We start from the raw sequence: 20,328 nt of genomic DNA on the forward strand, positions 1-20,328 counted from the left end.
GTAGAGAATACAGAATTTTCCTTTAATATTTTTCTTATCTATATGATATAAACAGCAGCAGCAGAAAAACATTACAACGTGAAAAGCCTATTCCATAAAGTTTTAATGGTCGAAAGGGAGAGCGGAAAACGTGTAAAGAAGGTATAATTTTGGAAGTAATATAATCCCTATTCATCCATTTCTTCGTAGATCGTATTTAATGAACGTTATAGAAATTTTGTTAAAGAGAATTTCTATTTTTAGGAGGAATTGTTTTATTCTGCAGAAGAATAATCATGTCGGACATAGAAATGTGAGTATTTTATTGTATATTATTGTATTGATCTGTATAAATGTACTGTAAATGAATTCATGAGCATTTACAGTAACATGAAAGTATTATGTATTCTAGATTGTAGTATGTATATTTTTAAGAAAATTTTTTAAGTTGATGTAGACGCCAGTACAAATGTCGATTATTTTAGTGAAGGAACGGGTGGCGATGGAGAAATGGACGTAAATACCGCTCTCCAAGAAGTTCTTAAAACAGCATTAACACATGGAAAATTATCCAGGGGTCTTCATGAAGCTGCAAAGTCGCTAGACAAACGTCAGGCATTACTGTGTGTGCTAGCTACAAATTGTGACGAACCTCTCTATGTAAAACTTGTTGAAGCACTTTGCGCCGAGCATCAGATTAACTTGCTGAAGGTATGATTTACAGAACTCTGTAGTTTATTTAGATTTATAGTGTATCTAAAAAATTTTCTTGTGGAATATTATTTAAACGTCGTTAAAGGTATGTGCAACAATGTAAAACTTTTTAGGTCACATTTTAACACCTAAGTTTGAAAGAATTATGCACATTTTTTGGTGTTTAAAACTGGATTAAATACAGCAGTGTTACATGTGCGGAACTAAAGTTACATTGATTTGCAAAACTGTTATGCATTTTTAGAACCTCATATTAATTGCATGGAATTTCCAGTACTGCTAAAATAATCCTAATACTAATTAAAGGTTGCTTTTATTTTAATGCTTCATAATTGGGGGAAAAATTATGTGTAGTCGTTACATGAATTTAAATGTTTTATTTAATTCAAAATTTGGCAGCGTTCTACCATTGTTACCATCCACCACTAAACTTAAATGCTATGTCACTTTATAAGTTATTCATATTGATTTCCTTAAGTGTTTAGCCTAAAGTTAAGTAGTAGCTGTGTTAGGCTCGTAGAAGAAATACTATTTTCCCAGTCAATCAAACAAACCCTTTTTGACTTCCTAGGGAAGATGTAAGATCTGTCCATGACAGCTGAGATCACTTGGCAGAACAGCATTCTGCGGTATCGTATGAAGGAATAGAATGTAAGAGTGGGTTGCTGATCCCTTCAATATAGTTAAAGAATTTGGCCAAAGCACACTTGAAAAAAAGCATCTAAGGAAAGAACTTTTAATTTTCACAACAAATCTGCCCAATACGGCCGTACATTGAAACGACCAGAACCGCCCAAAAACGGTCAAGATTGTAATCTTGTTTTCTTCCCTTCTAAGGTATGCAGTAGCAGGTGCACTTTCCCCAAATGCATTGTATCAGTTTACTGCAGACAGCTTGTCCTAAAAGGTTTCTTATGTCATGAGCAAGCAAAAGTGCTTGTTCATGACATTTCGTGGTACAGTGTGCATTTTAGCTTTTAACAGGAAAAAAAATTGCAGTTTAAAAATTTAAGGATTATATTTATTTTTAATCAATTTATTCCTTCTTATAAAATAATGGGAAAAAAACAAAATCTAAGTGTGATCATAATGAAGCCAGAAAGGCTTGTTAATCTGACCTTCAGAATAGTTTTATAAAGAACGGGGTCAAAGGCTAATGGAATCTTTGTTAGAAAGTATAAAGGATGTTATTTGGAATCTTTACACCTATTTTCTGCATCAATGGACGGTTAGGGAAGGAAATTGCTGTGAAACTGGAAAAGTATTTCGGGCGGTTCGGTATTTTGAGGATACAGTTTAGCAAAGGTTCTGGATTTCAAAGAGTTAAGGTCAGAATGTAGTACTTCATTTCATTCTGGACGTACCATTGGATATAAGTGAGGTTGCAAAGCGTGACATTTTGAAACGCATGAATCTTCTTCAGGGGAAAGTCGGCTGCAGTGGCCCAAATAGGAGTGACGTATGTCAGGATTGCAGAGTTGCCAACTTTCCCGATTTAAGCGGCAGACTGCAGATTTTCGACCGCTCTCCCGCCAACCGTATTTACAATATATTTCTCCCGACTTTTTCGTATTCTTAAAATTTCTCACGATTTTTATGCAACTTGGCTTAATATTTGTTATATGAACAAAAAAAAAAGTGCTTTTGGGCGTGTGAAAGCAATTGAATTTTCAGTATACGTATCCAGAAACGTTGTTCTCCAATGGGCATCGAGCTCCACTGTGTGTCAGCTGACATATATTAGCCAATAAGAACAAAGCAAGTTGTTATTTCGATGTTCTTTAGTTATTTCGTTCATTTTGTCCTGAGTTGTGTACGTGCCTTCGGGAAATATTTCTAGAAATTATCATCTTTTGTTACGTCTGCAAGAAAAGTGAAATATTCGTGTACGTTTCAATAATCATACACAGTTGACTTTCCTTCCATTATTTTCTCAAGGAAATGTAATAAATTTGCTCTGTGTACCGCCTGTCGTTTCGATTTCGCATGGTGGAAGGACGGATGTTCTCAAATAATGTGCGTACACAAAAACACAAGGATAATATAAGTTGTTTTTTAAAAAACGAAAAATTAAAATTTTCTTCGGAAACGAAGGACCGAAAAGTTATTAATGCAGAATGTCTGTTCTCTGCTTTTTTACTGGAGCACAACCTGCCACTGAATGCATCGGATCACGCTGCAGCTTTATTTAGAAAAATGTTTGCCAATAGTGAAATCGCTAAGAACAACAAGTGCAAGAACCAAAACAGGTGCAATTGTTAAAAAATGGGTTTGAAAAATAAATCTTCATTTATTGATTGCATTAAAACAGCTCCGTTCTGCCTCTCTACAGATGGAAGCAATAATGCTGATTCAAAACTGTATCCAATTGCTGTTTCATCTTTTAATCCAGAGTCTTCAGAAATTGGTTGCAGTTTACTTTCTGTGGTAGTAGATTTGTTGCCAATCTAGAGAAACGTAGCTTCACAACAACCAAGATATCGCCTTCATTTATTATTAAATTATTATTATTAAAGTGTCTTTTTTTTTTTTTTCCCTTAAACGATGCAAGTTAGGAAAATGTTTTTACTTCCTTGTACGAAGTAAAAAGGAAGTATTGTAATCGCGAAAAGTTTCATGCAGCATATTTCAACGAAAATATCCATTTCGACCACTATCGAATGCAATTTAACAATTGTTTTGCGTGATGTCTGTACGTAAAAACAGAATAAAACTCTTTTTCCTCCAAAAAAATTATAAAACTGCTTTAAAATGAATTCTGAAGAGAATTTTTCGTGGCATCTGTACGAACGTATGTACATCCGTATCTCGCGTAACTCAAAAACGAGTAGCCTCGGAACGTTGAAATTTTGTATATAGGACTACTATAACATGTAGATGTGCACCTCGTATTTTGGTTGCAATCGGCCGCGCCAAACGTATATAAATATATTTATATACTATATATCCACTCTGTTACCTGGCTCAGTGATCTCAATTTGTTTACTATTATATGTTTGTAAATTGTACATTTTTTGCTTTAAAAATGATTGAATTATGTTGTTCTTGTCTTTCGGTTAAGATTTTTATGTCTTTAGTAAATCTGTATGCAATATTTTTAGAATTATCATCAATTTTAAAGTTGTTTAAGTGCCACTTAAGTTGTTTTTAAGCCAAATAATTTTTTTGATGGCGGCTATTGCTTGTTTACATTTGAAACAGCAGAGTAGTGGATTTGTTGCCAATCTAGAGAAACGTAGCTTCACAACAACCAAGATATCGCCTTCATTTATTATTGCGAATTGAATCATGCTTAATCCTTTCTTTAATTTTTCAAGGAAATAAGTGTTTAAGATTTTATGTATTTTTGCCTTATCGTGAAATGAGAACTGAATTAATTGAATGAGAAATACTCAATCGTCTGTGAAAAACTGTTTCTTTTTTGTTTGCTTAATTTCTTTTATACATCGTTCTAGCTTTATTATAGTATTTGAATAGAACATGTGGCAACGATTAGATAATTCTATTCTTTAAATGATATAAATTTTGTGCGCCAGAGTTTCGTTATGGTAAACAAATACTAGAGTGAATTTTAAAGAATGCATTTATTCTATTGTGGTTTATGCGCTGTCGGCAAAGTAGATTAAATTAAATCCAATAAGTTTAAACGAAATGCAAGAAAAAATTCGTATAATTTAATATTTCGTACAAGGAAGTCATGTGGTGTACACATTAGATTTCTTATGTGTATGGTAATTTTGTGTTGCTTGCATTTAAGAATGAGTTACTATTTAAAGTTAATTCATTATTAAAAACTATATTTTTATCATTTAAAAAGTCTTTTTAACATTGTGAAGAATCTTCTGATTTCTTAAAAAAAAGTCTCCTGATTTTTGAGTGTCGTAGGTTGGCATGATGAGGTTTGTGTGCAGAACTTTGTTATTGTGAGAGATGCTTCTTCATCTGGAGATGAGTTGCATAAGTTGGGTTCTTGTAGTCCAGGTTTTGGACATGATTGATATGGATATTCCAAATGAGCTTCGAATCCAGGTACACTCGTAGATATTTACAGTAGTCCATCCAAGATACGTTTTCTGCGTAGAGCTTGAGTGGGCTATGTACATTCCGGGAAATCTCAGATAAGCGACACTTGGTGCAGTTTTTCCCGCCATTTTGAATTGCAAAAAATTGCCGTATCATTGGTAGGAATTTTTTGACCCCAAGAGGGAAATAGCATCAAAAGACGCTTTCTAAAAAATTCTCTCTTCAGCCCAATATCGGCGGGGGGGGAAACTGTGTTCAGCAAAAATCGCGCAAGGCAAAGTGTAGTGTTTGTGTTGAGAAGGTAAATCATACACATAGAACAAATTGTAAATGATTAATTATTGTTGTGATTAAGTAAATCTGCATACTTTTTTAATCTTGGTATTTTAAATTGTGATACATATAACTCCCGCATTATTAACTTTTATACTTCTCTGTTTTAATTCCGACCATTAATTTGAACAGTTATCGGTAATAATGGTATATATGTTTGAAAATGTTCTTTATATAAGTGCAGTAATTTTACATAGTTAAAGAAAATAGAAAATGCAATATATATCACATAGTTAAAGATGAAAGTTTTAAAAAGTAAAATATGCATGTATTTCCACAACAATATTACCTTCTCAAAATGTATTCCAGGCTATTCAGTCATCATCCAGTCTGGTTTATATTAAACATTCCAAATTCTTTTATGCGCATAATTTCGCCTAATAAGGTTAAGAGGGTTATTTTTATTCTTTTAAGTGCAAAAATAGTTTTCATGTGGGTGAATGAATCCTGAATTGCAATAACTGCAGGGGAATAAGATTTCTAAAAGCGCCTCTATGGCTCTTCATGTTATGCAATTGTTTAAATTTCAGAAAGAGACCAATTAAATAGAATAGGATAAGGTTACTGAATTGGTCTGTAGTTATTCCATGAAAAGTTAAATCATAAAATATTATTTTTGTGCGATTTGAACGTTGTCTATAACGGTTATTTCAGACTGGCGGGCCTCCAAAGCAATTTTATGCTGTCTGCGAATGTATTTCAGCTATGCTTTTGTTGCATATAGTGGTGCAAGGATTTCTATGTTTTATTTGTCTGAGTTTACATTACATTCATTGTTATTAATCATGAACGTGAGTTTAATCATGAACGTGTTATTAATCATGAACTCCAAAAGAATCTATCAATATAAATCTTATTAAAATATTTGAAGATACAAATTTAATTAACTTTTATTCATTTTTGTGAAAAAATAAAGAAATTGGTTTAAATTTTTTACTGATATACCTAAGTTTTAATCCACAAAATCCTCTATATAAAGAAATCAATGAAATATGCTTGACATAGAAAAATAGTGGAATAAAGTTTAATATTTTATACTAACTTATTAGCGTTTCAAAATCTAATTTCCGGAAGAAGCGCCGCTGCGTTTACGTGTTTAAAACTTAAATTTTCTGTGGGTGCGGCGTTTCTACCCATGCAGCATGTAGGTGCACTAAAAATAAAATATTTCCTATGATGGTCATTGTACATAGTTTGGATGGCCTTGTAATTGTACATAAATTGGTGCTGTTCCCACACAAAAGACCATTCAGTTGCTTTTTTTGCGAATGTTATTTTGTTTACATTCTTTCCCTTGAACGGACCTTATTCACCCTAAAAGGGATCTCAGAACAATAACTTTCTTCCTCCTTTCAAATCTGCATTCTCATCATTTTGAATGATTTTTCTTGGCATTCTGCCAGATACAGATCCCATCAGTTTGGGTACAAGTATATGTTGAATAGTTTTTAAGTAAGATGGGAGTGGAAAATTTTTGAAAATGGCACCTAAATGGTACAGAAGCTATACTGCTGGTGAAAAGCTTAATGTAATTTCACGTGCTGAACAAATTGGAAATAGAGCAGCAGCTCGAGAGTTTGAAGTGGACGAGTTCAATGTTGTATACGATGTTGTAGAACTGAAAAAGAACTTAAAAACTTTCTTCTGGAAATTATGGTATATTTGAATATAAAGGATTTTAAAACTGCTTTAATGATGCAGGGTGTCTTTCATCTGCCTAAGAGTAAAACTGTTGCACACTGGTAGTTTGTCTTGGAATCTAGTCCTGGCTAACATGCTTCCCTCCCCTTAAGCAAATAGCCCAGAGTGCTTTCTATATTATAAATAATCCTAATCGTATTCATATATGGACATAATTAGAAAAAAGACATTTGTTTAGATTAAATAAATGACTTCCATTAAATTAAATGTATATATACAATTCATATTAGGAGTACAATTTATTTAAAAATTAATTCATGTTTATTATAATCAGACACCTATATATTTAAATATTAAGTAGATAGTTAAAAAAAAAAGTTTCATTCTAATTAGAAATTATCTCAAAATACGAGCGATAAGTTAGAAAAAAAGCATTTTTTATTCTATAAAAATAAAATCATTTTGTTCTGATTAGAAGTTTAATTAATTTATTTAGAAATTAATTGTATGTAAAATACACGTGGGTTAATGTGAGCCATAAGTACCTACTGTTTGGCACCTATTGTCCAAGTTGGCGAACCTCGCCAAGTCCCGTTATCTGAGTATTCCCGACATTCCTCTTTCTGGAAAAAACAACTGGCTGCACATTTGGCTACATTAGTTTTGATTTTCCAGTCAACGACCCAGAACTCTAAATCTGACAGGTATCGCTAGAGATGATGAAGTGAGAGTGAAGGTTGTGATATAATGGCAGTGTTCTCTACATAAAGAGCAAGATTAACAGTAGGTGGTATGTCATTTACATACAGGTTAAAATCGTGTTTTGGTGATAGGGGAGAAGGGTGGGAGACCAACATACATTATAATATGAGGTTTTATTCTTCTTTCAAAATGTGGCACTGTTTGCTTATCTAATGATTGTTTAGGAATAACCAAGCCCATTAATCATTTAGCTGTTTGGTCTCCAGAATGTTCTACATAAAATATGAACATTTGTCTTTAGCCAGCTGAAAACAAATAGGGCACAAACCAGTAGTAAAGTTTAAAATCTTCATGTTCGTGATGTGTGTTATGCATCGCCACGGACAATGTGGTTAACAGACTGAGTAACATTTTTCTTCTGGTAGAAATGTGTTTTAGTCTACTGCTTGACATGATTTTAAAAATCACAGGTATGGTGCATTTCTGTGCAATTCCTCCTGAAGGATTACATTTCCTGGCAATATGGTGAAGCTAGCAAAAAAACTTTAATATTCTTCTTATGTATACAGTAAATTTGATGAGCCAGTGTGAAACATCCTATTAATTTTTGTTGGTTGTGAAATACAGAATAAAACTTAATTTAACAAGAAATTTGAGATAAGCAACTTTTTGATCTCCCATGAGAGAAGACAAGATGCTGACACAAGAAGTGGTTATGCATATGTAATACTTTCTGAAAAAGATTATAGAAAAATGAAATTTATTAGGAAGCAGGTATGTATGTGAATTCATTAAATTCCTGATACTTGTAGTTAGGTTCAATCAAACCCCCTGTCAGTCTAAAAAAATTTTCTTGTGTTTTCAAAACTCTTGGGAAGGTACACTTATTTACTCTTTTTGTACTTGAAATCCATATTGTGATTTAATGCCTAGAGTATCCAAAGAACATAAGATGAAATCGCAGGAAATCATTAACACTTAAAATAAGTAATTGTTAAATCATCTACTTCCTTTTTTTTCCTCCTCCTCCTACTATTATAAATAATAACATATATTTCCCAGTTATATAAGCATAGAAAAAGGGAGACTGCATTAAAAGTGTCATTGACTTAAATTATTTTTGGTACTATTCGGTTTTGAGGCCCGTAAAAAATCGCCAAACAATTGTTGATGCCAGTGCTGCCAAAAATAATTGCGGCAACCCTAACACGAGGAAGTATAATAGTTAATAACTATTTAAGATTGATGTTTTAATTTAGATGAAAGGTTAATTTCATATAATACTTTTTATTATTATAATTTATATAAAAAAAGGTTAAACATGACTGAATTGAAGCATAAGAGTAAATAACTATTTCAGATCATTATTATAATTTATATAAAAATTGCTAAACATAACTGAATGGATGCCTGCATCGCTATTTCGCTACCGAGTTATCTCTAAAGCATAATTTCAACTCGTGGTTATTCAAACATAATTTTGTATAATGAATGATGCCTTTTCTTTGAAAAAATTCTCGGTAAAGTGCAGAATCGCCCACTAATTTGTTTGCCGCTTTTTACAAGGGTAAAAACGATTGGAATGGGATTTTGCTATCTTACCAGATTTAAATTGATGATATATAATCCGGTAAAACCCCTAACTCGGAATCACCAAAGTCCCAACGAGTCCGGAGTACGGACTTTGTACTGTAGTGTAAATTTATTTTTGAATAATTTTTTCTGAAATTTTAGTTGTTCAGATTTTAGATTTGTATAACTGTGATGAAATCACAGGTTCCCTCTTTCGAACTGAAATGAAGGCCTCACCTAGTTTTGTGGTTGTGAGTGCTTCCATTGTTATATTCTTTAGGGGGGAAGTAAATGCATATGGAGATCCTTCTAAAGTTTCAGTGGGAGTTCAAATTTTAAATTTGCAAAACTAAACTATTTTTATATACTAAGATGAAATTTTACAGGCTCTCTTCTTAAATGAAATGAATACCTGATTTCATTCTGATAAAAGGGTAAAAAAAATTATCAGGCTATTTAATTGCAACCTTCCAGCTGTTCAAAGATTCGGCTGTGAAGTGTCTCTGAAAATCACAAGACATTTTCTTGGTTATAATTCTGAATGACTCATAATTTTTTTGCCTAGATTCATTTTTTATAACATATTTCATTAATTATTTGAGTATGCATGTGTGTGCTTGTCACAAATATTGTTGAACATAATTATAATACTGATAGCATTAGCGGTTTCCCACCCCCTCTGTGAGTAGAAAAGTGCTATTGTAATCCATAGTTTTCAATAAGCACTTGGATTCAGTATTACATTCAAGTAGAGAAATAATTATCAGAACTCCGTTTAAAATGTTGATTTATCAATTATTATCTCTTTACTAAAATATTAATTATATAGAACTCCTATATTTATTGCATGCAAATAACCAACTTTTGTTTGCTATAAAAGTCATCTCAAACCTGCTTGACAATGGCTAAAGCTTTACTTGTTCAATTATGTTTATTCTATCCTGTTAACTATTTTTATACCCCAAACGAATATTTTTCAACCATATTATTTCTGTTAATTTATCAATGTTTATCTCTGTATTTAAAGTACTTTTTTCCAGTTATATACTTGATACAGTTTTTGATTCTCACAAAAACTTAGCATTGCAAAAATATAGGTGTTTCGAGACCTTTTTGCAGTCTCGCTTACTCGGATCATGTTATGTACTGCTTACTAGATGCCTTAAATGTGATTGTGAGATAATAACACATATTTTGTAGAATTGTTTGTAATGAATTAGTACATTATAATAAAATTATAGGCTCCCTCTTCTGAACTAAAATGAGGAACTAATGTATTTCTGATAAATTATTTTTGGATGTTCTAAAACTAATGGCAATAGATCAGCACATCGGAATAAAATTATAGGCTGTCTCCTGAAATGGTATGTTGAATTAAACTATTTCTGATAATAAGGTTTATTAACTCATATATTTTTTAATAAATAGAAAGTGCCTTAAAATTAATTAGAATGGATCGATCCATTGTAATAAAATTATATTCTCATTCTTCTGGTATATGATATGAGGAATTGACCTATATCTGATAGAATGGCTTAAAACATATTAGATTTGATAGTATATTAGAAAGTTGGGTAGTCTTCTGATATCGGAACCGAATTCAGAAAGCTGAATGTATGCACGTCAGAAATAGATCATTGTAGGCTCCCTCTTTTGAACCGATATGAGGAGTTCATGTGTTTCTAATAATTTTTTTTATTCTAAATAATTGTCATATATATTTTTTAAATTAATATTAATGCCTTAAACCTAATTAATATGGATCAGTCCACTGTAATAAAATAATAGCCCCATTCTTATAAAACGGCTTAGAACATGTCGTGACAATGTATTGAAAGGTTTTTAATTTTAATGGCATTGTAAAGAAGTACACTTTGTTATGATGAAATCATAGGTTCCCTCTTCTGAACTGATATCAGGAGCTAACCTATTTCTGATATTTTTGTAAATTATTATCAGATATATTTCAAAAATAATATAATTAATTTTTAAAAAATTTAATTTTTTAAGAAAAAGTTTAATTCTTGACTTTACTTGCTTGTTACTCAAAAGACTTTTTAATTCTTAAATGTTAATACTTATATGTTAATTTCTAAGGGTACCACTTTATTGGAATTACTTTTGGTTTTGACTTTTACCCTTGCCTGCATGAATGACGAAACACAAATTGAATGATTGGAGAGTTAGGTTCGGAGGCAATTTCCCCTTGATAAGTCTGTCTCCTGCCTACTCTACGGTCATTCACATATGCATTTTTTTAAAAAAATTGTTTAATTTAATTTTAATTTATTAAATTAGTAGATTTATTTTCATGGATAAATTTTGCACTTGATTTGCTTATGCTTCTGAATTTAAATGATATTGTAGATTAGTTCGAGAATTAAATATTTTACATGTTTGCACATTTTTTTAAATTATTTTGGCTTTTTCCCTTTTTTTAGAAATTAATTTTTTTTTACTTTTATACACATTTGTTAAGAATTTAAATTTGTTTAAATTTAAAAATAATATAAATGCTTTAAACCTAATTGGAATGCAGTCCATTGTAATAAAATTATAGCTCATTCTTCTGATATATGATATGAGCAATGGAACTGTATCTGATAAAATGGCTCAGAACATGTCAGATTTGACAGTGTATTAGAAGGTTTTTAATTTTAATACCATTGTGTTGAAATTCAATGTGTTATGATGAAATTATAGGCTCCCTCGTCTGAACTGATATGAGGAATTCTTTTTCTGATAAAGTTTTTTATTGTAATTAATTATTATATATATTCTTAAAATTAATATAAATGCTTTAATATGGATCAGTCCATTGTAATAAAATTATAGTTTATTCTTCTTATAAAGTGGCTTAGAAGATGTTAGACGACAGTGTATCGGAAGGTTTTTAATTTTAATGGCATTGTAAGGAAGTACAATGTGCTATGATGAAATCATAGGCTCCTCTTCTGAACTGATATGAGGAGCTAACCTATGTCTGATATTTTTTTGTAAATTATTATTAGATATATTTTAAAAATAATATAAATACCTTAGACCTAATTGGAATGCAATCCATTGTAATAAAATTATAGCCCATTCTTTTGATATATGATAGGAGCAATGGACCTGTATCTGATAAAATGGCTCAGAACATGTTAGATTTGACAGTGTATTAGAAGGTTTTTAATTTTAATAGCATTGTGTTGAAATTCAATATGTTGTGATGAAATTATAGGCTCCCACTTCTGAACTGATATGAGGAATTAACCTTTTTCTGATAATACATTTTTAATACTAAATAATTGTCAAATATATTTTTTAAATTAATATAAATGCCTTAACCATTCGAGCATTATGGGTTTATCCCTGAAATTTCAAAATGTTATGAATAAATCTTCTTTTCTTGATTCTAATGGAACAACTCTCTCACTTCATACATTGATTCCTTTTCTTCAAACATACATCCAACCCGAAATCAGATTCATTAAAAACTGGCGGAAATTTTCATGTGTAATGAATACAAAGAATGTATACAAAAGACATAAACCTGCATGCACATAACGAACGGTATAAGCTAAGCTAAAATTATCTAATTATCTATTTCAGTTAATGTTGCAGATTGCGTTGTTCCTTAATCTTCGAATTGGACCCGGCTTATTATTTTTTGCAGACTGTTAGAGCAATTTTATAAAAGTAAGCTTGAACTTTCGATTATGTCAAATAGAATTTCCGATGCTGGATCTACCATATCTACAAAGCGGAAGCATGTTTCGATGTCCATCAAACAAAAAGTGGAATTGCTGCAAAAAATGAATAAAGGCTTATCCTTTGTTTCTCTAACCATTTCGAAATCTGTTTATCAATTTCATGCTGCTCTGCGGGGGAGGGGAACGTGGCGGCGCGCAGTGAACTGGAAGTTGATCTGTCAGCACTATCCTTATCTTCAGGGAAGATGTTTTTATTTTATTCGGCTTATAATTCATTACTAAATGTAGTATTTTATCTCGATGTACTCTGTCTTTGATATGATTTAAGTCAAATTCATTATAAATATCACGAATACGCATCAAATAGTTTTCTGGTTGCAATTTTCTAATTTCGACTATGCGTAATGTATGCCTTACGCATGCGCGCGTTGAAAGAAATGTTTAATAAAGTAAACAAATAAATATTAAGCTCTTTTTTTTTTTTTTTTTTTTTTTTTGTAAATTTTGATACCCTTTAGATCATAATTGTTCTTTTTTCATAAATTGCGGTTTCATATTTTTAATTTTAAAATTTCTGCATACCATCTTACCAGATTTAAAGTGATGATCTATAATCCAGAATCGCTGAAGTCCCGACGAGTCCGGATTATAGACTTTTGACTGTATTTATGTAAAATTGTATGCAAAAGCATTTGCCAATTCATTGGAAATACCAGATGTGGTCGCGAAATATATTTACAGGGAAATTTTAATTTTGATAATGAATATATACGGAAATGTGCTTTAAATCAAAATTTTGCAACTTAATAGCTAAATATAAATATAAAATGGTGCATATTAAATTGTTATTCAGCACATGTGGCCATATTAGGTTATTTAAATAGGGCAAAGCGACGAGGGCTGTTTGCCTAAGGGAAGGAATGCCTTTCTGGGGACTTTCTAATGGAAACTGACTTAGTACACATAATTATAGAAGTATGCAACTTATTAATGAAGCGGTGAAGTGCTCCATAACACTTCATAAGATTCGTATGCATTAAAAAATGCCATGGTTTGTCTGTCGCTCCATCTCTGCATTTTCAACATTATAGAACTCGCTGTCACAACGTCTCTGCAAACGCTGCTCAGATAATTTTTTTCAACAGGTTCAAAGTAGAAACAGAAGCTGACTCATCTCCCTTACATTTCTACTCGGTCGAAGTGAGTGTTTACGTTGTCAAAATAATCGTAAAGAGCGGCTTGCTAAGAGCTGCTCTGACAGGTGTAAACTGGCCTTAGCCATGAAAACCAACCATGCAGCCAGCCTGTTCTAATAGTATTAAACCCAGGTAGAGCTTCCAGCATTCATTGGTCTTAGCCATTTGGCCACTAGTAGAGCCAATGTTATTTAAAACATATGCATTTAGGTGTGATTTTTGAGTGTGTATTAAAAATAATGCATGTAATTTTCGTTGAATTCATATCTGTACATATTTCTTGCATAAAAATTCTTTTAAATTATTCTAAATTACCTTACCTAGAAAATATAGTGTACGGATTCTGAACTTTTTTTTTCCCCCGTGTATCCCTTTCACAATTCTTAGATCATTTCCTTCCCTTCCCAAACTGGAAAAATATGTACATTTATCTAGATGGCTTTTTAACGTGTTTTGTAAATGAAGCAACAAAAGAAAATATTGATAAATATTGGAATTTAAATAAAAAGTAGTTTTATGTTCATAAACTAAAACCTTAATTAGATACCTAACAGCTAAATAAAAAGCTGACTGCATTTCATCTGGCCAAATGACAGTTTTCCCATTGCCCTACAGTTCAGGTTTTATGACTTTGGCACCACTTTTTTCTCTTATACAGGTATTTTGATCCCTGGTGAGTGGCTTTTGAATTTTAGCTCACCCAAAAGTACCCTGGTTGCAGAGCTCCCTTTATTGTTTTGTTTGCTTGTTGAAAATCATAGGTGTTGATACATAGAACATAAAGGTTGGAAAAATATTTGGAAACGTTGAAATAAAAGCATATTGCTGTGATTAGAGGTTTTGTATGCTTTGCAAGGGAATCTTATCATTTTTCCTGCAAAACATTGGCAAGTTCAGTTAACAGCGGTAGTGGTGGATAGTGCACATGCAAATTTCTCACTAAAGGCTCAATAATATTGATATCTGGTGACCATGGTAGATGTGAAAGTTCACTCTCATGCTCAGAAAATTGGAGATGAGAGCTCTGTCATCCTGGAATATGGCATCACCATTGGGGAACAAAATTTCGACCATGAGGTGGAGGTGATCAGCCAAAATATTCACATAATCCTTGGCAGTAATGATGAGTCCCATGGAATACCACAATATGGTTGCCTAAACCATAATCAAACTCTGCCATGTTTCACTCTGGGCAGCAAACAGTCTGCATCTTATCATCAACGTGCATTTAACGTTGATGCTTTCAGTTCTTGATTGAAAATGTCTTTCGAGCTCCCATTACATTAATCGATTACGTCTAAAATCTACTGTAATGCTCTTCTTATGTAATATGTTTTAAAGGTATAAATAATACCTTGATCCAATGGTTGGAGTAATGAAGTAGTGTTATGTATTAGGAACAGTATTTTGACATTGGGATGATTCAAATCTTGTGGGTGATTCTAATAGTAATAAGCGCCTTGAAGCTCAAATTTTTCTGCCTTAAATAATATTTGGCGTCTGGCACAAAACTATTTAAAAAACAATCTTTAAATATATTCCCAGCTACCCAACATCTTGGATTAGCTTTCCAATATACTGTTAAGGTGTATTTATTTACGCCTTTAAGTGCAGAAAGATTTAAAGATCTGTAAACTAATAAGGGCTTTGTCATACTCTACAAAGGTAAGTTAGGAAATCAGGATGCAGTCCCCCTCCCCATTATAAAGGTTCCACTGGACATTTTTTTCCACCAAAGCCTGATTTTGTCGGCATCTAAAACTTGAATTGCTATGTATCCTTGTTCTATAATATTTTGAAATATTTCAAGAATTGTTCCTAGTAGCTTCATAGTCAACTGATGCAGATTCCTCTTGAATTCTTATGCTGTGAATTGCAAAACGCTTTTTGAAATTTTCGAACCAACCTTTAATTACCAGAAAATCTAGGGTTCTACACGTTCTTTGAGGTGCTTGAAAAATTTGAGTGCTTTTTGTTTAAAGAAATTACCATCCAGCAAAATTCATTTTTGACGGCTATCAACAATCCAAATGCCGAGTGCCTTTTCTACTTATCAATTATAGGCGCCCCTGGGGGCGAACTGCACCTTTTGCGGATGGCGAAGATACTGCAGCAACTGCACTTCTTATTTCTTTTTCATTTTTCTTAATGGTCCGGACTGTTTCTTCATTCCTATTAAAAGTTTTTCCAATGTGAGATGCCTTTTCTGCGTCTAAAAGAAGATCCATGATTTGTATCTGTACTTCTAAAGAAATTAATTTCCTCTTAAACGTTGTTTTTTATCTTTATCGGACATGTTTGGGGACTGAAAGTTAATGTCTTGAAGACGAGAAAGTTATTCTTTAACACCTTGTGGCTCGACGCAGACTGCCGACCAGCAGTGTGAGACACTTTTAAGGCTATGGAGACGAGGATTCAAATTTTGAAAGCCGAACGTGCAGGTTGTACATTTCAGAGCACTTGCTGTGACCACGTGTTGTTCACCTTCTGCAATATGTTTCTTCATTGTTATCTGGGGACATTTGTTCATACGGGTCATCTGAGGACATTTTGTTCTTACGGGTACCGGATCTTGGAAGACAACTGGCAGAACTTACGACACAAGGGTTCTTATGTGTTACTATATGGGTGTTTTGCACAATACGGAAAAGCTTCGTGCGGAGTTCGTTAAATTTCTGTGGATTGTTTGGGCAATTTTCTTATCGTGTTATAGCGAAGCTGTGTTACAGAATGCCGTGTTGTAGTGTAGGGGGGCTACCTGTACTCAAGTTACTTTTTCCATTCATGCGCATGTAATCGTCATATAACCAAGAAGAGCTTTTTTAGGGGGTGTAGAGTAGCAGGCCTCCCCATGGCACACCCTGAGTAATGCTAAATCTGCTAAGGTATTTAGAATCTAGTGTTTTTTAATCATAGGCAGAAGCTCTTACTCTTTTACACGCTTCCCAGCAATGCTCGTTTCAGCACTTCACTTTCGTATTCTTTTCAAACCTCTATCCATTCAGTGTACCCACTTCGGGCACACCCACAAAATTAAAACGATAAGTGCAATCTCCACAAAGTTTTACCCGTGTACTCCTAAACCTGATTAAACTACCTACTTTTGGGGGGGTCGAAATTCCATATTTAAAAGGTAGCGTGCCAGAAAGGGTTAATATCCTCTCAGAATCCTTTTGGAAATGAGCAGCAACATTTAACTGTTAAATTAAAAAGTGCTGTAACATAAAATAAACTAATGTTATAGAATGACTATGGTTTTTAATAGCTCAGAAAGTTGAAAATTGTCTCACATTTGAGAGAGTATTTCAGGAGAAGGCTTTTGTAAATAAGTAAAATACACGATTTTAATATTAATAACACAATACATTTTAATTTTTGTAATCTTTAACTGAGTAAAATTGAATTACATTGAAATTTCTTTCCAATGCAATTAGCAAAAACATTTCATTCAAACTGAAATATTGTTAAAAATTTATTCTTTCACATATTCTTCTGAAATGATTGTAAGAAATGTAAAACAATCTAACCTGAGAATACATACAAGGCTAGAACGACCTTTTCAGCCTGCTCTTCGAATTATCCATATGCAGCAAACTGAAGTAATCAACTCATGAGTGTTTAATTTCATGCACTCAACTGTGTTCTCCAATAGATGATCTAATTTCAACATTTTCTCTTCTGTTATGTGCCTCCTGCATTTAGCCAATTGCATGAGAGTTGTGAAATCAATCCCTGTCTCAATCAATTTATAAACTTCATCCTTTCTAAAAGTTCTGTTTTCAGATGTTGCTTATCCTTTCATGCTATTCCACATGATTTCAGTTGGGTTCAGTTCACAATTATATGATAGTAAACAGAGTACAGTATTTCTGTCTTTAACAGCTACAGTATCAATACAATTCAAATTGTTTTATAACCTTAGAAACAAGGACTAAATGTTCTGCTTTCCTTGTATTGAAGAAGGAATGTTTTCAGACAAAATGCTATAAAACACATTATCTAACACAAGTACATTGATTAGTTACAAATTATGTAGCAGTCCCCTCCCACACACACAGCTAATTTTCATAGTATTCCATGTTTTATTTCCCCGTAATAATTTCCCCCCGGCCCCCCAGCTTCAAATATATTGCATGCTTCAAGAATAAATTCATCATCGCGACTGTGTGTTTTCCTGCCTTATGAGATTGGTAATTATACACATATATTAAAAATCAAACAGATGCCATAACAATTACTTCCTTCTTTTCCCGGTCATCGAATGAATGAATACTTTGCTTTTTTCATAAAGAGTAAAGCGAGGGTAAGGTTGCTAGAATTTCCAGTTTTGCCAAGAAAGGGGGTTGAAATGATTGTCATATTACCAGATTTTTTAAATAAAAAACTAACTTTATCATTTTACAGTTTTTTGTTCCATTGTCTTGCTGAACAATATTTATATTTAACCCTCTGAGCATTATAATCGGTTTTATCCGGTCGTCAGAAGTTTTGCTACTTGGCATATATTAGCTTAGAATTTAAGATATTATGCTTTCTTACTTTCTTTAATAATGTAAATATCATCTTAATGATTGTAAGTTTAGGAAAATACAGACTAAAATAAGTAATTATACGAACTCAATTAATAAATGCTGTTTAAATACCAGTCTTCATAACTGATCTAAAATCATGTGCCGCTCAGACAGCTAACATCACTTTTACAATTTGACTTCTTGAAGTAATAGAACTATTCTATGGCGGATGCATATCTTTTGTACCACTGTTGTCAACTTAGATTGACAGTTAGTATAGCAGTGATTATAAGGGTCATTAATGCTCCCCCCTTCTAAAAAGGCACTGAGTGTTATGGCTTTAATGGAAAACAATTTTAATATTAAACAAAAGTGAGTATATATAATTTTCGTCTCTAGTAATTCTTCTCAAAAATTTTTAGGTGCTGAGTTGACTAGATTTATCTCTACAATCACAGTTAAAGCCCATTTTTTATGTGGTAATTTTACTGCTGTTCTTGAAGTATAACTGTGGAATATTTTACAATAATTAGCGTTTAAAAGGTAACTGAAAAAATTCAGGTCCTGAAGAGTGAAATTTAATATGTTACAGTACTGAAAAATAAAATTATATGGTGTATGAATTGATATTGTACATTTTTACAAAGGTTTTTCCTGCTATGAACATTGAACTTTTGAGGAATAAATAACAAGTTACTGAAATATTTTTAGACTTCCATAAAATGATGATAGCTATCATTTTGAAGTAAGGTGAAAATTGTCGACTGCAAAAAATTTTTATTACTTAGATGTAAATTTTAGTAGTTGTTTTTATACAAATCATATGCTATCTCCTTTTATGTTTTAATATTAAAATATCCCTGTAGGTTGACAGTAATAAGAAATTAGGTGAATGGGCTGGTCTTTGCACATTTGATAAGGAAGGAAAAGCAAGGAAAGTAGTTGGATGCAGTTGTGTAGTAGTTGTTGTAAGTCATTTTTCTTAATTAATCTATCATACATATGTGCTTTTGTTCAAAGCAGTACTTATTTATGTATTAATATTCTTTGTATGATTTCAGGATTACGGAAAAGAAACACAAGCCCATGATGTCTTGAATGGATACTTTAAATCCAAGAGAGCATAATGTTAAAAACATTTTAAATAAAAAAAAAAAGTAAAGAAAGCTTTGTTTCATAACTGTTATGACTAAAACATATGTGATAGTTAAAATAACATGCCAAACAAATATTAATTCAGAAGTCAAACAACAATACTATATTTTCAAATTTTCACAGAACTAGTTTCAATGGTTTTTACCAAACCACCAGCCTCAGCTGCCAAAGTGCAAATGCACTGAGGATGATGGTTTGTTAAAAACCATCAAAACTAGTTCTGTGAAAATATAGTGCTGATTTTTGTTGTTTGACTTCTGAATTAATATGTGATAGTATTGAGAGTGAACATGTCATGAATATCAGGGACTGGAAAATCAGATCATTTCGTTTGAGTTTTAGAATAGATTTTCAATTCTCATACTGGGTGTAAGTGGAGCACAACATGCACTTTAAATGCATCTCATGTCAGCTTTTTGGGAACTGTGAAATTTATTCTCGACTATACATATAACATAGTATCTAGGAACATGTTCTGACTCTTAACATAGCCAGAGAATTACGGAAAAAAACTCCATATAGTAGATTACATCACATTATGGACAAACAGGGAAAAAAGTCAGCAAAAATGTCAAGTTTTATGGAAGAAATCGGGGTTCATACGGTCCTTAAAAGTCTAGATTTTTTTTAATTGATTTTTGGTCCTTAATTTTAATGATCTGGAATTTCTGTCTGTTTTTACGACTGCCATTTTGAGTGTGAATTAGCATTTTGGAAGAATATTTTTGTCGATTCACCAACATATATCGGGTGGCCAAAGTGCAGCTCGCAAGCCTGATACGGCTCTCGCAGGCAATTTGTGTGGCT

The 20,328-nt window shown here is 32.3% G+C and overlaps 1 protein-coding gene across 2 annotated transcripts; it reads left to right on the forward strand.

Moving 5' to 3' along the window:
* Positions 1 to 38: 38 nt before the first annotated feature.
* RpS12 (ribosomal protein S12) lies at positions 39 to 19,532 on the forward strand. 2 transcript variants are annotated; one of them, XM_035363035.1, is made up of 5 exons: positions 39 to 141; positions 244 to 292; positions 465 to 690; positions 19,233 to 19,334; positions 19,428 to 19,532. In XM_035363035.1, the coding sequence occupies exons 2-5, from the start codon at positions 276 to 278 to the stop codon at positions 19,491 to 19,493; spliced, it is 411 nt and encodes a 136-aa protein (XP_035218926.1). In that variant the 5' UTR covers positions 39 to 141; positions 244 to 275; the 3' UTR covers positions 19,494 to 19,532. The 2 variants fall into 2 exon arrangements, with proteins under 2 accessions (XP_035218926.1, XP_035218925.1); XM_035363034.2 differs by having other exon boundaries at positions 51 to 155.
* The last annotated feature ends 796 nt before the right edge of the window (positions 19,533 to 20,328 follow it).

This window comes from Stegodyphus dumicola, chromosome 12 (genome assembly GCF_044657685.1).
Source record: "Stegodyphus dumicola isolate Sdum_Otavi_A_Nest chromosome 12, ASM4465768v1".
Classification (NCBI taxonomy): domain Eukaryota; kingdom Metazoa; phylum Arthropoda; class Arachnida; order Araneae; family Eresidae; genus Stegodyphus; species Stegodyphus dumicola.